The sequence below is a fragment of the Manis javanica genome, chromosome 4, assembly GCF_040802235.1.
Source record: "Manis javanica isolate MJ-LG chromosome 4, MJ_LKY, whole genome shotgun sequence".
Lineage (NCBI taxonomy): Eukaryota > Metazoa > Chordata > Mammalia > Pholidota > Manidae > Manis > Manis javanica.
Window position 1 is genome coordinate 169958051 of NC_133159.1, and position 16957 is coordinate 169975007.

Below are 16957 nucleotides of genomic sequence, written 5' to 3' on the forward strand. Positions count from 1 at the left end.
ATTTTAAAGAATGATATTAATTTTAAGATCACAAACTCAGAAATTTCTCATTATTGAGTCTGTCCACTTGTCCTTGGCAGTGTATCGTAATTTTTTTTTTTAAGAGTCTTGATTGCAAGGTTCAATTTTACCATGAACTGCATTGGCTGATTCCTTAGACAAGGCGGTTTAAAACAGTTTGAGAAGATGAATTAATTCAGAACACTGAACACATGTGCTCACCTGCTAGCCTTGAATCCTTTCAATTTCTGTACAAAGAATGATTCAAGAACTTCTGCACACTGGTAAAAAGGGGAGTCACTTGGATTGTAGTAACGACAGTTATCAAAAATTTTGGTCATATCTGCCACAAATTCCGTCAGCTTTTCATAATATCGTCTTTGTACTCTTTCTTCCATGGTGGCAAGGTCTTGAAAACACAAAATGTAAAACATTTCAAAGCTTTAAGATCGTTCCAACGTGAATACAGCCTGCAGTGCTAACAAGAACATGTGTTCCTGCCTAAGCGGTATTGGCCCAAGCTGGTCCACCAATGGAGGCTGTTTATCGATTCATGAAGAAAACAGGAACACTTCTCCAGTTTTGTTTTTGACAGACACATCTAAAATATAAATGTTTTAGGCTACTGCTAAGAAGGCTCTTTTACAAATTTCAGTTCACTACAGAGAACAGCTCTTTATTCAGCTAGGTTGAAATAAAGAAAACTACACCAGCATGACCAATACACACCTAAGTATAATGCATTTCCGATACAAGCAGTGAAGTATGTTACACGTACAGAAAGAAGGGAATCCAGAACTGAGAACAAAGTCTCTGTGGTTTTGTGATCCTTGTATTAGACTTTAATTACATCATTTTGTTTTACTAATTTTTATTGTTACATTATCTTGGTGACAAGTGATATTGATTCACCACTTATGGTGGTAATGATATAAAGCATCTACTTAAAATAAATTGGAGGGAAAAATATTAGCTGATATGAATAAAAATGTTAGTATGTAGTAGTACAGGTAGTATGCAGAAACGGCAAAAAGCATTAGGGTGGTAAACAGGTTAACTGCTTTGAAATAGTAAGTTCCACCCACCTGCAAAAACTTTAGGTCCCAGGAGGACATTGTGTTTGAAGGAAAACTATATACAATTGTACATAAAAAAGAGGGGGAGTAAAAAGGCCAGTAATCTCAAATCAACCTAGGACTGATAGGTTGATAGGTAACAGTCCAAACTCAATCTCAATTATTATTTTAGAATTTGAGAAAACGATTTTAAAGTTTATCTAAAAGTAAAAGTTCAAGAATTATCTAAGAAACATTTGGAAAAAATAATGGGACAGAATTTAATGTATCAGACATTAAAAAATATTGCCAACCTTTGATAATGAAAAATGTGACACTGTGTAGGATGACATAAACATTAATGGAACTGAATTCAAAATAGGAATGGACCTGTTTTTAGCATAGGAATTTCATGTATGTTGAAGATACTGTTTCAAATAAGCAGAGGAAAGAAGGATTCATTAGTAAACTGGGTTGAGGCAACTTCCTACATATCTGAAGAAAAAAATCCTACTTCATACTATGTGCCAAAATAAACCTAAGTGGATTAAAATTTAAGGACAAAATCAAAACCATAAACCATACTAAAAGATATAACATTGTAAATGTAATTAATCACTGAACTGTGCATATAAAAATATTTGAAATGGCAAACTTTGTTATATATATTTTAACATACACACCTTTGATACTCAGTTCCATTTATGTAGGTGGGGGAAAAAATGTGTAAACAAGAACTGAAAAAATGCACTCAGCCTAATTAAGTTCCAAACAAAACTTAGGCACACTGACTTGTATAGATTATATAAGCTGTACAGGAAGGAGTGAATATTTAACACATCACACCACGATATTATCATTTTATACTTAAGTTCTGGGTACTTGATGCCAGACTAATTTTAATAAAGTATGTGAGTAGTGCTTGGACATGTTTTGATTCCACCTTACTTAGGAATTCCTTAAAAAAAAAAAAACTAATAGGAGAACATACAGATGAATATCTATCTATCTGGGGTAGGGGAAAAGACTACAAGCATGACTCCAAAAGCAGAATTTAAAATGATTAATAGATATGAATTCAAAAATGTTACAAACTATCAATGTCCCCACAACAAAAATCAGATATTAAAATTTTTAAATGTCCTTAGTAGATAAACAGCCCTGAAAAACACTGATAGTATGAATTCCCAGGAGAAAAGTGGGCAAAATATATGAACAGGAAACTTACACACAAAAAGCTCAAACAGTAAATACATCACTAGTTCAATGAGGTCACACAACAACGCCAGAGAGCCACATTCTTTGTCTGAATTTGTAGAAATTAAACTTTACATCATCAGCTGATTAACAGAGGTTACTGCCATAGGAGGGTGTGAGGGTGGTAGTCACCTTTACATTTTACTCTCTACACTGCAGTAATACCTGCATTCGTCACCGATGTATTTTGAAGGAAATATTTTCAAAGAAAAAATGTCTCCTCAAAAGAGTAATAGTATCAGTGCTCTCAGGAGTGTGGAGAGAAGGATACAGATATGCACTGTTAGAAGAAACTGGTTCAATTTGCTGGTGCAATTTGAAAATATTTATCAAAAGCCTAAAAAGTATACATAACCTCTGACCCAGAAATTCTAAGTATTTTCCCTAAGAAAACAAATCGGCACAGGCAGACACATGAATAAAGATGTTCACATGTGTTGTTTATAGTAGCAGTAACGCACACAACTGAAAATTCATTAATAGATGGGGGACGGGGGTGTGTGTGTGTCTAAATTATCTTAACTTCATGCAATTAAAAATGATGTATCTATACCACAGCTATGTGAAGAAGGTACTGACAAGTTTACAAAGCATGCTATAGAACACTTTTAGTCCTATTTCTATTTAAGAAAATAAAGGCTGCTGATCTTACTGGTTCCCTCATACCCCCAAAAGAAAGTATTCTCAATTAGTCCCACCTTTACAATTTTTATGCATTTCTAAACACATTTATGTACCCTTAGAAAATATGTAATTGTTTACTGCTTAAAACCTAGTTTTTATTCTCTAACTTTCATTTTTCTTTCAAAAATATGTCTTGGAGATCTATATTATCTTTATGCACATTTCTACCTACATAAGATGATGTTTACTTTGGTGGTATCAAAAAATGAAAAAAAAACCAAAAAACAATCTATCTCTTTGAGAAAAGAATCTTGATTAAATAAGGTATTTTCAGTTATAGGATTTCATGTTATTGAAGATAAATAGCATAGGAAGAAGCTTGCCAAACAGATTACATGATCTTAATTTTAAGATACACACATGAATGCATGAACACACTAAAATGTAATGGAGTTCAGTGAGGAAAAGATGAAAGGTGTGTTTTATCTTAACTTTTCCTTATTTCCTAAATTTTCTATAGTTAATTTGTGTTATTTTTATAAGTAGAATTATCTACCTACCTACCTACCTACAGAAGCACCTCCAGGTACTTTCTCAAAGGAGATGATACAAATCTGAAATATGTATAAGGATCAGCTTTTTTGTATTTTCAACATCAGAATAGAGGTAATGACTACTTATTTATTTATATTTATTTTTCAAATATTGTTTTAGCTAAGCCTCATTTATATCCTCTTCATGTTTACCTCTCTTTGAAGTTGCCATTAAACACAAATGCCTCCTAATTTTTAAAACCGAAATGTAATTAATATATAACATTGTATTAGTTCTAAGTATACAACATAATGATTTGATATGTGTATACACTGCAAAATGGTTGCCATAGTAAGTTTCGTTAACATCCATTACCAAACAAAGTAAAACAATGTTTTTTCTTGTGATGAGAACTTTTAAGATCTACTCTTTCAACAATTTTCAAATATATTAAAACCGCTCCCATTTAAAAAATGCTTAGATGGCTTGTGGAATAGTTCTTTAATCAGCTGAAGCTAATCTTTTAGAAGTTTTGGAAGCTTTCATCTGTTTTAATTTTTGTTACTTTCTTTCACAGATAAACTATTTTAATATAATCACCCAAAGTCGTTCATCTTAATACAATTACTTTTAGCTGTTAACATCATTTTTTTCTGACTTCTCTTGAATCTCTACTGTGGGGCATTCAAATTCAACTCTCCTTCAGGACAGATGAATAGGTGATAGGGAGGGATGAGAGGCTCAGACAGATCCGCCTCACTGACTCCATTTGTTCTTTTATGTAACTCTGCTTATGTATCATTTCATTTAGCTATTCCTCTACCGATAGCTATTTCATTTCCAGTTTTTTGCAATTATAAACACTGCTTTGATGAACAACATATTTGTACATATGTAAATCCTAAGAAACGAAATTGCTGGGTCCAACGGTATGCACATTCAAACTAATGCACACTCCCAGTTTGTCCTACAAGTTATCACACCAACTTATACTCCCACCAACCTCATGATGCATCAATTTTATGGACAATAAATGAAATATCTGCTGAGACTTCTGAAACACTCGAGAATCAACTCAAGCACTTACCCATAGGTTCCTTAATAACACCGTAATAATCTGGTGCATCATTGGGATCCACTGGTTCAAGGAAAGGCCAGGCCATCTTATGGGCCTACAGAGAAAAAAAAAGTATCACTGTCTTAGGTGGAAAAACTAATTCAAGTTTTCCATTTGAGTTAATAGATAAAATTGTTTACACTTAGATGTGCTTTGCTCTAGTCACAAATTATCTCAGATAAGTATACTCTGTAATAGAGGTTCTCAAAGAATGGTCTGAGGACCCTGGTGTGTGTGTGGGGGAGCTCTAGCTTAGGAGCCAAGAAATCTGTGCTGTGGTCCCATGTGACAATCTGGGCACTAAGTGATGCTGGCATTAGAATCACATATGTAGTGAAATGGGTGTGAGCACAGGGTTCAAAGTGTGGAATGGTTACCATTGCTGGTAATGAGGTGGCAGAGATGTGATATTAAATAACTTCAATCATACACTGAGACCACTGTTCTCTTTCAGCTCTTTGGATTCTTGTAATTATGATTAGAACAGAAGAAAGTGTCAGCCTAGCACTCCTGTGTCTTGAATACATCTCTAACACTTGCTAATCTTATAAGCCATTCCCATTTTTGTCTTATTTTTAATAAGGGAAGGAAGCCTTTGGCTCACAGCTTTAAACATTTGTATCTCATTAGAATTTAATAAAACTATTTTTCAATCTATGGTGGTGAGATAAAGTTTCCTTTAAAAATAAAATTTAAGTTAAAAAAGTGAGTTATTTAGACAAACACCAGCTGAGCTAGTGTGTGGGTGTGGCAAGCCCCAGGGCACTGGCATGTGAAGGACCACAGTCTGTGGAGCACTTCCAGGCTGGCTGGGAGTCAGTAATGATCACGTACTCTAAGACTGCAAAGCGCAAACCCTCGAGTGTTTCCAAAGCTATGCTGGTTGATTTCTCCTTCAAACGCTGCACAAGAGTGGTTTCTCACCTGTAAAGAACGCAGCACTCTCTTCAAACCCTCATAATCTTTCTCTGTTAGCGGCGTGAGCACTGTCATGGCATCCTCTGTCGACTGGCACTGTGGACAGACATACTCATCAATGAGCTCTGCCTCACTCTGCAAGATGCCAACGCAGCGCCCATGGTACCAATTCTGACACCGATCACAGCCGATATAAAATCTGGAAGATCCGAAATGGAAATGTGAGTTCAAAACAGATGGGATCACATTAGTTACAACTTACTTTAGAAAGTAATAAAACATGCATCTGAAAATAGTCTAACCCTGGGACATTAAACTGTTTTAGTACTTTTGAAGATTGACATTCCAATGTGTTAATTTAGTACTTCTGATGTTAAGAACAAGCATTAAACATTTATTAAGAACACAGTATAATACTGGAGACCCAATATAAAGAAGAATGTAGAACATTTAATTGACTTTAAAGCTCAAAACAAAATAAAGCCAAAAATCTTTCAACCGATACCATATCAAATGGGAAGCAGATACTGGCCACCCAACTGGGAGTTCAAAATCCTATGAACTAGTAACAGAGTCTCAGAGCTTGTACCCAAATTAGTGTTAATCTAACCTCCAATAAAGCACCATTTCAAACACTGATAAGGTCCAAACAAGTCACGCTGTTTTAATCTCATTAATTTCTGTTACATATTAAAGAATCAAGTCTACCATTAAACCACATTTTTCCCAATGCTTCTCAAACATTCGCTATGGAGCAACATAAATTCTGAAGGGGAGGTAAAGAGGGAAGAAGAGAAAAAAAACTGGAAAGGAATTTGTAATGTAAGTGTATAATATATGCAGAAAAATATCTTTCTTTTTATTTTAAAATAAATAACCAGTCAGAGCAATTTGGCTTCCTAAATTATTAAATATGATGCTCTTATCAGAACTCACTGTGACTCATCATAAGGTGTTCTGCAGATACAGTACAATTCCTCACTGCTGCCCTCTTGTGCCCGTTTACAATCATTACAGATGTACACATCCATTTTCTTAGCCTCCTTTTCTGTGATGCCAACACATTCTCCATGATACCAGTTAGTACAAAGATCACAGCCAATATAGAACCTAAAAGTATTCACAATGAAAATGACAATGTAATTGTCATTTTGAGCTGCATGGTACTTAAGTCTGTCTTTCCTGTCCTGATTCACTTTCTGACAGGTAACTTTCTTCAGTGAGTCAGCTAAACATCCTGAAACAACCATGCTACCTGTCACCCTGCAGCTTCTGATGCTGTATCAAGTGTGGAAACATAAAGTCACTCACATCAATTCCAACAAATACACTGTTTAGTGAAATATGGGTCTTTAAAAACATACTGGAATTTGAAAAAATAAACAACACACTGATGGTAATGTCTCCCTCTTAATGAATGTGTGCAAAACTGTACAGGCACAAAAACCAAAGCCAAAGAATCAAAGACTTACATCTGTCAAACCTATGCCACAGAAGCCATTTCAAATCAGGGCTATTTCTTAGATAGGTTTGAAAATGTATCTCAATTTAAATTTGAAAACAAAGCAAAGCGCAAACACCAAGTAGAAGTTACACTACAAGGAACATGCAGGTCAGCCAGGTGTAGAAGATAAATGGTCAAAATATGATATGAAGAAGAAAACTAAGGAAGGTAATGTAGTAGTTCTATTTCTACTAAGTTTTCTAAATGAACATTGGAATTTAATCTAATTTTAACAGATTTTGAGATGGGCCGGTTTCTCAGTTAATATGCGTGACAATGAAGAGAGTGGCCAGGTTAATTAACCGGTAAGGAACTGCTTCAATTCCAACTCAGGGATACATGGTGTGGAGAGTGATGTAAGGATTTATGCAAAACAGCAAGAGGTTCTACAGTACTTGGCAGGGTGGGGCCATGTGAGTGTTTAACTGTGGGTACCCTCACTCAGTTAACCCTCAAGGCTTCTGTAATTATTTAATTAGATCCCAGAATGAAAAGTATTTCTATGACAGACACACAGCATATCTACATGTGCTGACAGGTGCTGGGTAGGAACATGATGCCAAAGCACGAATTCGCGTGCATCACAGGGAACCGGGGGCCTTGCTGCTACCACTGATTCTACCAAGGTGTTTCTTGGTAGATTCACCTAGTCCTCACGCTTCAAACTAACCTGCTTGATAAATATAAAGGAATAATAATACATAGTTGTGTGGTATATCCTATTACTACTGACTCTTTTCTTTTGAATTATGACTCCTGAATGATTTTCACTGCCACAGTGGGGGCCTTCACCAGATGGTAGGCTGTGTGCTCTGGAGTAAGCTCACGACTTGAATTTAAAGTTTCAGTTGCTCTCACTACATTCCCAAACAGCCTAGTTTGGTACAAGAGATTACAAAATACTCCTTAAAAAACACTAACTCATCCCAACTAGAACAGGGAGTGAATGAACCTGGTATACTGAGATGTTAATAAATGACAAACTGAAAAATATGAAATATCCACAAATACTAAGGCAATCTCACGAGAAAAAGCATGTGTACATGTGTGCCTCATTTTATGCGAGTTAGGTATTACAAAAAAGTTTTGTGTGAAGTGAATTTCTGTGATTTAAATATCTTAATAGGGCAAACACTACCCTGCTATTTAAAGCAGTTCCATAAACAGAGCTTTTTGTAATTCAACTAAATCATGTTCTGTTTTGTTCTATAAATCATTTAGTATATTATGCTTAAAAGGAGGCACACTTGTATTAGACTAAAGGAAAAATCAGTTAATATTAGGTTCCGCTTTTTATATTATGTATAATTTCCAATGAAGTATGAAACTTAAAAGGGAAGATGCCTAAAATGATCTGTGTTTAATTCAATATAAAGCTAAATCTACCAACAAAAAATTTTGATCTGGCACTTGCAAACAGGTTATAATATGAATAGCACCACCAAAGCAGCTTCACTGTTGCACCTTAAGCATCACTAAAGAGGCCACAATTTTATTTTATAGATGGGTTAAGCATCCACTTAAGGTACACATTAGGCATAATACTAAATGATCATATTTTTTAGCATTGTGAAATAAACTTTTTGGTACTGTAAAAAGTAGTGTGGTTAATTTTGACTTTAAAAAGTTAACCTACGTTTAAATGCCCAAAATGAAATCTAAATACTTATTTGAATGATAATAATGATTTAAAAATGAAACTACATTTATGGATATCTAAAATCTTGTATCTATCACTAAATACAAGTCACAAAAGTCAAAAACAGCTTCCAGCTACCATGCTTACCAAATTTTTGAGTGTCGTACTTGAGGAATGGGTAAAAAGAACATTTTGCATTTTTTTGACTTTTGTCCCCAATAAGAAAGTGGGAACGTTGAAAAAAATAATATAAAGTTACAATATTGCAATACAAAAAATACAGAACTGCTTAAAATTAAACAATAAAAAACCAAGCCACTCAAACTCGAAACCTCTTCCACCATTCATATCCGGGTTAGTCTCTAGGATTTGATGTAAAAATAAGGTTGTGAACGGATTGCAGAAAGGACGCTCTCAACTTTAGGCAGCAGTAATAATATACCTCCTCCAGAGAGCATTACTGGGTGATCTGGAGTTAATCCAGGGAAAAGAGGAAAAGCAAAGGAGCAACAGAAAGCTTGCTTTTGACAGAAAAAGAATATGATGAAGGACAAACATTAACCATGAACACGTGAAATAACAAATTTTTGATTTTCTAGTGTCAAGGTTACTATCAGATGCAAGACCACAGCTGAAACATTATTACCCTTACTTTTAACTATTTTCATTTATGCTGCTACCAATATACTTATTTTCTTCAAAACGGGAAATGTAACAGCTAAGCTTTTAATAAAATAAACTAGAGCTCATTAAGATCTACTCACTTAGATTCATCATAAGGCGTTTTACAGATACAGTAAAGCTTTGTGTCCTTCTTAGTTTCCTTTGAGGTAGTAGAGATCATTTTCTTCTTCTTGGACTTGGAGCTTGAGTCTCTTTCCTCTTCCCGCTTCCTCTTCTGGGAAGCTGCAGGCAGCGTGGCCAAGGCTGTGGCTGTGGGCAGGGGGCCGGGGTGCTGCGGGGGAGGTGGAGGCGGAGGCGAAGGCTGAGGGGCCGGAGGCATGGGAGGCACAGGCGGCAGTGTGGGGGAGCTGACAGCTACTGCTGTGGCCTGCACCACCTCTTTTTCTCTCTTAATTTTCAGGTCTCTCTTGAGCTCCTCCTGTTGTCAGTTAAAGACAATACAAGACTATCATTCGACTTCTGTAAACACACAAGCTGGCCAGAGGATGCTACCTTACCTCCCTTGAAGTAGCTCCACAGTTCGGTCTATTGTGAGGGAGTTTTAATGATGTTGTACACTATACCTTAAACCCAGTTAAAATTAACTAGAAATAGAAAATGAAGATTACAAACAAGTAGAAAGCTGCTAGTTATCTTCAAAGAGGTCTGACAGAAAGATGAGCAAGTATCTAAAATTCTAACAAAAAAACCCAAATAGTCCTGGTTTAATGAATCTATTTTCTCTGTCTGGAATACAGACAGTCTTATAAATGAGGAGAGAAGCTGTTTGACTACTGAACAGCTCTTCTCTATTTAAAAATAAAGTCTGAACTTTTTCCCAGGGAGAAAGTAAATCTTGAGTTTCATCACCCTAACTAATATGACATATTTATAACATAATGATATGACAGTGAGAACACACTTTGATCCCCCTTTCAAAAATATACCAATATGATATAAAAAAGCAGAAATTGGAGGCGTAGCCAAGATAGCGGCGTGAGTAGAGCAGCGGAAATCTCCTCCCAAAACCACATATATTTTTGAAAATACAACAAATATAACTCTTCCTTAAAGAGAGACCAGAAGACACAGGACAACAGCCAGACTACATCCACACCTGCGAGAACCCAGCGCCTCGCAAAGGGAGAGAGGAAGGCCACAAACCAACAAGAAGGGATGTTCTTCCAGCCGTCACTCGTACCAGCTCCGCAAACTATCTCTATCACCATGAAAAGGCAGAATTTGAGACAAACCAAAATCACAGAGTCAACCCCTGAGAAGGAGATAGACCTAACCAGTCTTCCTGAAAAAGAATTCAAAATAAAGGTCATAACCATGCTGACAGAGCTGCAGAGAAATATACAAGAGCTAAGGGATGACATCTGGAGGGAGATTACAGAAATGAAACAATCTCTGGAAGGATTTATAAGCAGAATGGATTAGATGCAAGAGGCCTTTGATAGACTAGAAACCTGAGAACAGGAACGCATAGAAGCCGAAGCAGAGAGAGATAAAAGGATCTCCAGGAATGAAACAATATTAAGAGAACTGTGTGACCAATTCAAAAGAACAATATCCGCATTATAGGGGTACCAGAAGAAGAACAGAGAGAAAAAGGGATAGAAAGTGTCTTTGAAGAAATAATTGCTGAAAACTTCCCCAAACTGGGGGAAGAAATAATCGATCAGACCACGAAAGTAAACAGAACTCCCAACAGAAGGGACCCAAGGAGAAGGGACACCAAGACACATAATATTAAAATGGCAAAGATCAAGGACAAGGACAGAGTTTTAAAGGCAGCTAGAGAGAGGAAAAAGGTCACCTACAAAGGAAAACCCATCAGGTTATCATCAGACTTCTCAAAAGAAACCTTACAGGCCAGAATAGAATGGCATGATATATTTAATGCAATGAAACAAAAGGACCTTGAACCAAGAATACGGTATCCAGCATGATTATCATTTAAATATGAAGGAGGGATTAAACAATTCCCAGAAAAGCAAAAGTTGAGGGAATTTGCTTCCCACAAACCACCTCTACAGGGTATTTTAGAGGGACTGTTCTAGACGGGAGCACTCCTAAGACTAAACAGATGTCACCAGAGAAAACAAAATCACAGCAAAGAAAGCAGACCAATGAAATACTAACTAAAGGCAAAAAATAAAATCAACTACCCACAAAAGCAGTTAAAGGAAACACAAAAGAGCACAGAATAAAACAACCAATATATAAAGAATGGAGGAGGAGGAATAAGAAGGGAGAGAAATAAAGAATCACCAGACAGTGTTTATAACAACTCAATAAGCAAGTTGTTAAGTTAGACAGTAAGATACTAAAGAAGCTAACCTTGAACCTTTGGTAACCAGAAATCTAAAGCCTGCAATGGCAATAAGTACATATCTTTCAATAATCATCCTAAATGTAAAAGGGCTGAATGCACCAATCAAAAGACACAGAGTAATAGAATGGATAAAAAAGCAAGACCCATCTATATGCTGCTTACAAGAAACTCACCTCAAACCCAAAGACATGCACAGACTAAAAGTCAAGGGATGGAAAGAGATATTTCATGCAAACAACAGGGAGAAGAAAGCAGGGGTTGCAGTACTAGTATCAGACAAAATAGACTTCAAAACAAAGAAAGTAACAAGAGATAAAGAAGGACATTACATAATGATAAAGGGCTCAGTCCAACAAGAGGATATAACCATTATAAATACATATGCACCCAACACAGGAGCACCAGCATATGTGAAACAAACACTAACAGAACTAAAGGAGGAAATAGAATGCAATGCATTCATTTTAGGAGACTTCAACATGCCACTCACCCCAAAGGATAGATCCACCAGACAGAAAATAAGTAAGGACACGGAGGCACTGAACAACACACTAGAACAGATGGACCTAATAGACATCTATAGAACTCTACATCCAAAAGCAACAGGATACACATTTTTCTCAAGTACACAGGGAACATTCTCCAGAATAGACCACATACTAGGTCGCAAAAAGAGCCTCAGTAAATTCCAAAAGATTGAAATTCTACCAACCAATTTTTCAGACCACAAAGGTATAAAACTAGAAATAAATTGTACAAAGAAAACAAAAAGGCTCACAAACACATGGAGGCTTAACAACATGCTCCTAAATAATCAATGGATCAACGAAAAAATTAAAATAGAGATCAAGGAATATATGGAAACAAATGACAACAACAACACAAAGCCCCAACTTCTGTGGGACGCAGCAAAAGCAGTCTTAAGAGGAAAGTATATAGCAATCTAGGCATACTTAAAGAAGGAAGAACAATCCCAAATGAATAGTCTAACATCACAATTATCGAAACTGGAAAAAGAAGAAAAAATGAGGCCTAAAGTCAGCAGAAGGAGGGACATAATAAAGATCAGAGAAGAAATAAACAAAATTGAGAAGAATAAAACAAAAGAAAAAATCAATGAAACCAAGAGCTGGTTCTTTGAGAAAATAAACAAAATAGGTAAGCCTCTAGCCAAACTTATTAAGAGAAAAAAAGAATCAACACACATCAACAGAATAAGAAACGAGAAAGGAAAAATCACGACAGACTCCACAGAAATACAAAGAATTATTAAAGACTACTATGAAAACCTATATGCCAACAAGCTGGAAAAACCTAGAAGAAATGGACAACTTCCTAGACTGACCAAGGAAGAAACACAAAATCTAAACAAACCAATTACGAGCAAAGAAATTGAAGCGGTAATCAAAAAACTACCCAAGAACAAAACCCCCGGGCTAGATGGATTTACCTCGGAATTTTATCAGACATACAGAGAAGATGTAATACCCATTCTCCTTAAAGTTTTCCAAAAAATAGAAGAGGAGGGAATACTCCCAAACTCATTCTATGAAGCCAACATCACCGTAATACCAAAACCAGGCAAAGACCCCAACAAAAAAGAAAACTACAGACCAATACCCCTTCCTGATGAACATAGATGCAAATATACTCAATAAAATATTAGCAAACCGAATTCAAAAATATATCAAAAGGATCATACACCATGACCAAGTGGGATTCATCCCAGGGATGCAAGGATGGTACAATATTTGAAAATCCATCAACATCATCCACCACATCAACAAAAAGGACAAAAACCACATGATCATCTCCATAGATGCTGAAAAAGCATTCGACAAAATTCAACATCCATTCATGATAAAAACTCTCAGCAAAATGGGTATAGAGGGCAAGTACCTCAACATAATAAAGGCCATATATGATAAGCCCACAGCCAACATCATACTGAACAGCGAGAAGCTGAAAGCTTTTCCTCTGAGATGAGGGACAAGACAGGGATGCCCACTCTCCCCACTGTTATTCAACATAGTACTGGAGGTCCTAGCCATGGCAATTAGAAAAAACAATGAAATACAACCAATCCAAATTGGTAAAGAAGAACATAAGCTGTCACTATTTGCAGATGACATGATACTGTACATGAAAAACCCTAAAGACTCCACTCCAAAACTACTAGAACTGATATCAGAATACAGCAAAGTTGCCGGATACAAAATTAACACACAGAAATCTGTGGCTTTCCTATACACTAACAATGAGCCAATAGAAAGAGAAATCAGGAAAACAATTTCATTCACAATTGCATCAAAAAGAATAAAATACCTAGGAATAAACCTAACCAAAGAAGTGAAAGACCTATATGCTGAAAACTATAAGACACTCTTAAGAGAAATTAAAGAGGACACTAACAAATGGAAACTCATCTCATGCTCTCGGCGAGGAAGAATTAATATTGTCAAAATGGCCATCCCACCCAAAGCAATATACAGATTTGATGCAATCCCTATCAAATTACCAACAACATTCTTCAATGAACTGGAACAAATAGTTCAGAAATTCATATGGAAACACCAAAGACCCCGAATAGCCAAAGCAATCATGAGAAAGAAGAATAAAGTGGGGGGGGGGGTATCTCACTCCCCAACTTCAAGCTCTACTACAAAGCCACAGTAATCAAGAAAATTTGGTAGTGGCACAAGAACAGCCACAGACCAGTGGAACATATTAGAGACTCCAGACATTAACCCAAATATATATGGTCAATTAATATTCGATAAAGGAGCCATGGACATACAATGGGGAAATGACAGTCTCTTCAACAGATGGTGCTGGCAAAACTGGACAGCTACATGTAAGACAATGAAACTGGATCACTGTCTAACCCCATATACAAAAGTAAATTCAAAATGGATCAAATACCTGAATGTAAGTCATGAAACCATAAAACTATTAGAAAAAAACATAGGCAAAAATCTCTTGGACATAAGTATTAGTGACTTCTTCACGAACATACCTCCTCAGGCAAGGAAAACAAAAGCAAAAATGAACAAGTGGGACTATATTAAGCTGAAAAGCTTCTGTACAGCAAAGGACACCATCAATAGAACAAAAAGGTACCCTACGGTATGGGAGAATATATTAATAAATGACAGATCCGATAAAGGCTTGACATCCAAAATACATAAAGAGCTCATGCACCTCAACAAACAAAGAGCAAATAATCCAATTAAAAAATGGGCAGAGGAGCTGAACAGACAGTTCTCTAAAGAAGAAATTCAGATGACCAGACACATGAAAAGATGTTCCACATGGCTAGTTATCAGAGAAATGCAAATTAAAACTACAATGAGATATCACCTCACACCAGTAAGGATGGCTACCATCCAAAAGACAAACAACAACAAATGTTGGCAGGTTGTGGAGAAAGGGGAACCCTCCTACACTGCTGGTGGGAATGTAAATTAGTTCAACCATTGTGGAAAGCAGTATGGAGGTTCCTCAAAATGCTCAAAATAGACTTACCATTTGACCCAAGAATTCCACTTCTAGGCATTTACCCTAAGAATGCAGCACTCCAGTTTTAAAAAGACAGATGCACCCCTATGTTTATTGCAGCACTATTTACAATAGCCAAGAAATGGAAGCAACCTAAGTGTCCATCAGTAGATGAATGAATAAAGATGTGGTACATACACACAATGGAATATTATTCAGCCATAAGAAAACAAATTCTACAATTTGCAACAACACGGATGGAGCTAGAGGGTATTATGCTCAGTGAAATAAGCCAAGTGGAGAAAGACAAATACCAAATGATTTCACTCATATGTGGAGTATAAGAACAAAGGAAAAACTGAAGGAACAAAACAGCAGCAGAATCACAGAACCCAACAAGGGACTAACAGTTACCAAAGGGAAAGGGACTGGGGAGAATGGAAGGGTAGGAAGGGATAAGGGCGGGGAAGAAGAAAGGGGATATTATGATTATCATGTATAATGTGGGGGTGGGGGGAAGGGGCAGGCTATGCAATAGAGAGAAGACAAGTAGTGATTCTACAACATCTTACTACGCTGATGGACAGTTACTGTAATGGGGTTTTTGGGGGTACTTGGTGTAGGGGAGAGCTTAGTAAACATAATGTTCTTCATGTAATTGTAGATTAATGATAACAAAAAAAAAAGCAGAAATTGAAAGGACATAGCCATGCCTGAATAAGATATATGTATGTGTCTGGAATGGAAGCACAAAACCACGAACAGGGGTAACACTGCAGGCCTGCTGGGCAATAGATTCAGAATCAGGACATGGCAGTCCAACAACATTACTATTTCTGCAGGGCGAAGGGGATCAGCATGCTTCATGTGAGGGGGGTAGCAAAAGCAGGCTCCCTGCTTGATGCTAAGGGTTGGCTGGTCTACACTGAGCTTCAAGAGAGGGAACAAAAACATAACCCTCTCATTTAAAATACCAAAATCAAAACCAAATGAAAACACGTAATGTGAAAAGAGACAACTAACAAGATCAATAATGGAATCTGAAGTCACTCCAAGAGAAATTTTATAGAACAATTTGATGAACACTTTGTAACACATCTATTTGAGATAGTCGGAATGTGTATGTTCTACTTAAAAAATGAGAGAAATTATTTTATCAAAAAGACAAGCAGAGAGGGATGGGATGTACTGTAAAGATGGAACTTAGAACATTTTTAGGGCAGTGAAAACTACTCTGTATTATATTTTAATGATATGATTCTTTATTCTGTATATAACATGGATTCATGACAAACAGCACTGCACAAGGAGTGAAACAATGTAAATTATGGACTTCAGTTAGTAATAATGTGTCAATCAATATTGTCTCATCAACTGTAACAGATGTGCTACACTAATGCAACATGTTAATAGGGGAAAACTGGGAGTTTGGGGAAGTATAGGAGACCTCTCTACTTTTGGCATAGTTTTCCTATGAACTTAAAACTGCTCTAAAAAAATAAAGGCTATTTCAAAAAAAGACAAGGACCAATATATATGTAATAAAGGACCAATCACATACCTTGAAAATAAAAAATGAAATTAAAAATTTTAAGACTATGCTAGTACTCATACATTTGAATGTTGACCTTCAAAGCAAATTATCTTAGCAATAATCTACTAGTTAAAACAATGCTGAGTATTTTCCTTAAGTATAATTTTTCTTCTTCATTAGGTTAAGTAATATACTGTCAAAAAGAGTACCACTCACTGTATAATATAGTATTTGCTGCAGTAATAACATTTTAAAAATGGTGACAAGGTATAC

General features: G+C 36.2%; 1 protein-coding gene across 16 annotated transcripts in view; it reads right to left on the reverse strand.

Annotated features, from left to right (window-relative positions):
* BPTF (bromodomain PHD finger transcription factor) overlaps nt 1-16957 on the reverse strand; it is a 156360-nt gene that overhangs the window by 5961 nt on the left and 133442 nt on the right. For 11 of the 16 annotated variants that reach the window (XM_036997508.2, XM_036997506.2, XM_036997507.2 and 8 more), the window contains 5 exons: nt 9413-9750; nt 6442-6615; nt 5512-5704; nt 4558-4642; nt 223-409 (listed from right to left, as the gene is read on the reverse strand). In XM_036997508.2, coding sequence (XP_036853403.2) covers nt 223-409; nt 4558-4642; nt 5512-5704; nt 6442-6615; nt 9413-9750 — 977 coding nt within the window. The remainder of the gene's footprint in view (nt 1-222; nt 410-4557; nt 4643-5511; nt 5705-6441; nt 6616-9412; nt 9751-16957) is intronic. The other 5 variants (XM_036997511.2, XM_036997521.2, XM_036997519.2 and 2 more) reach the window with 1 other exon arrangement.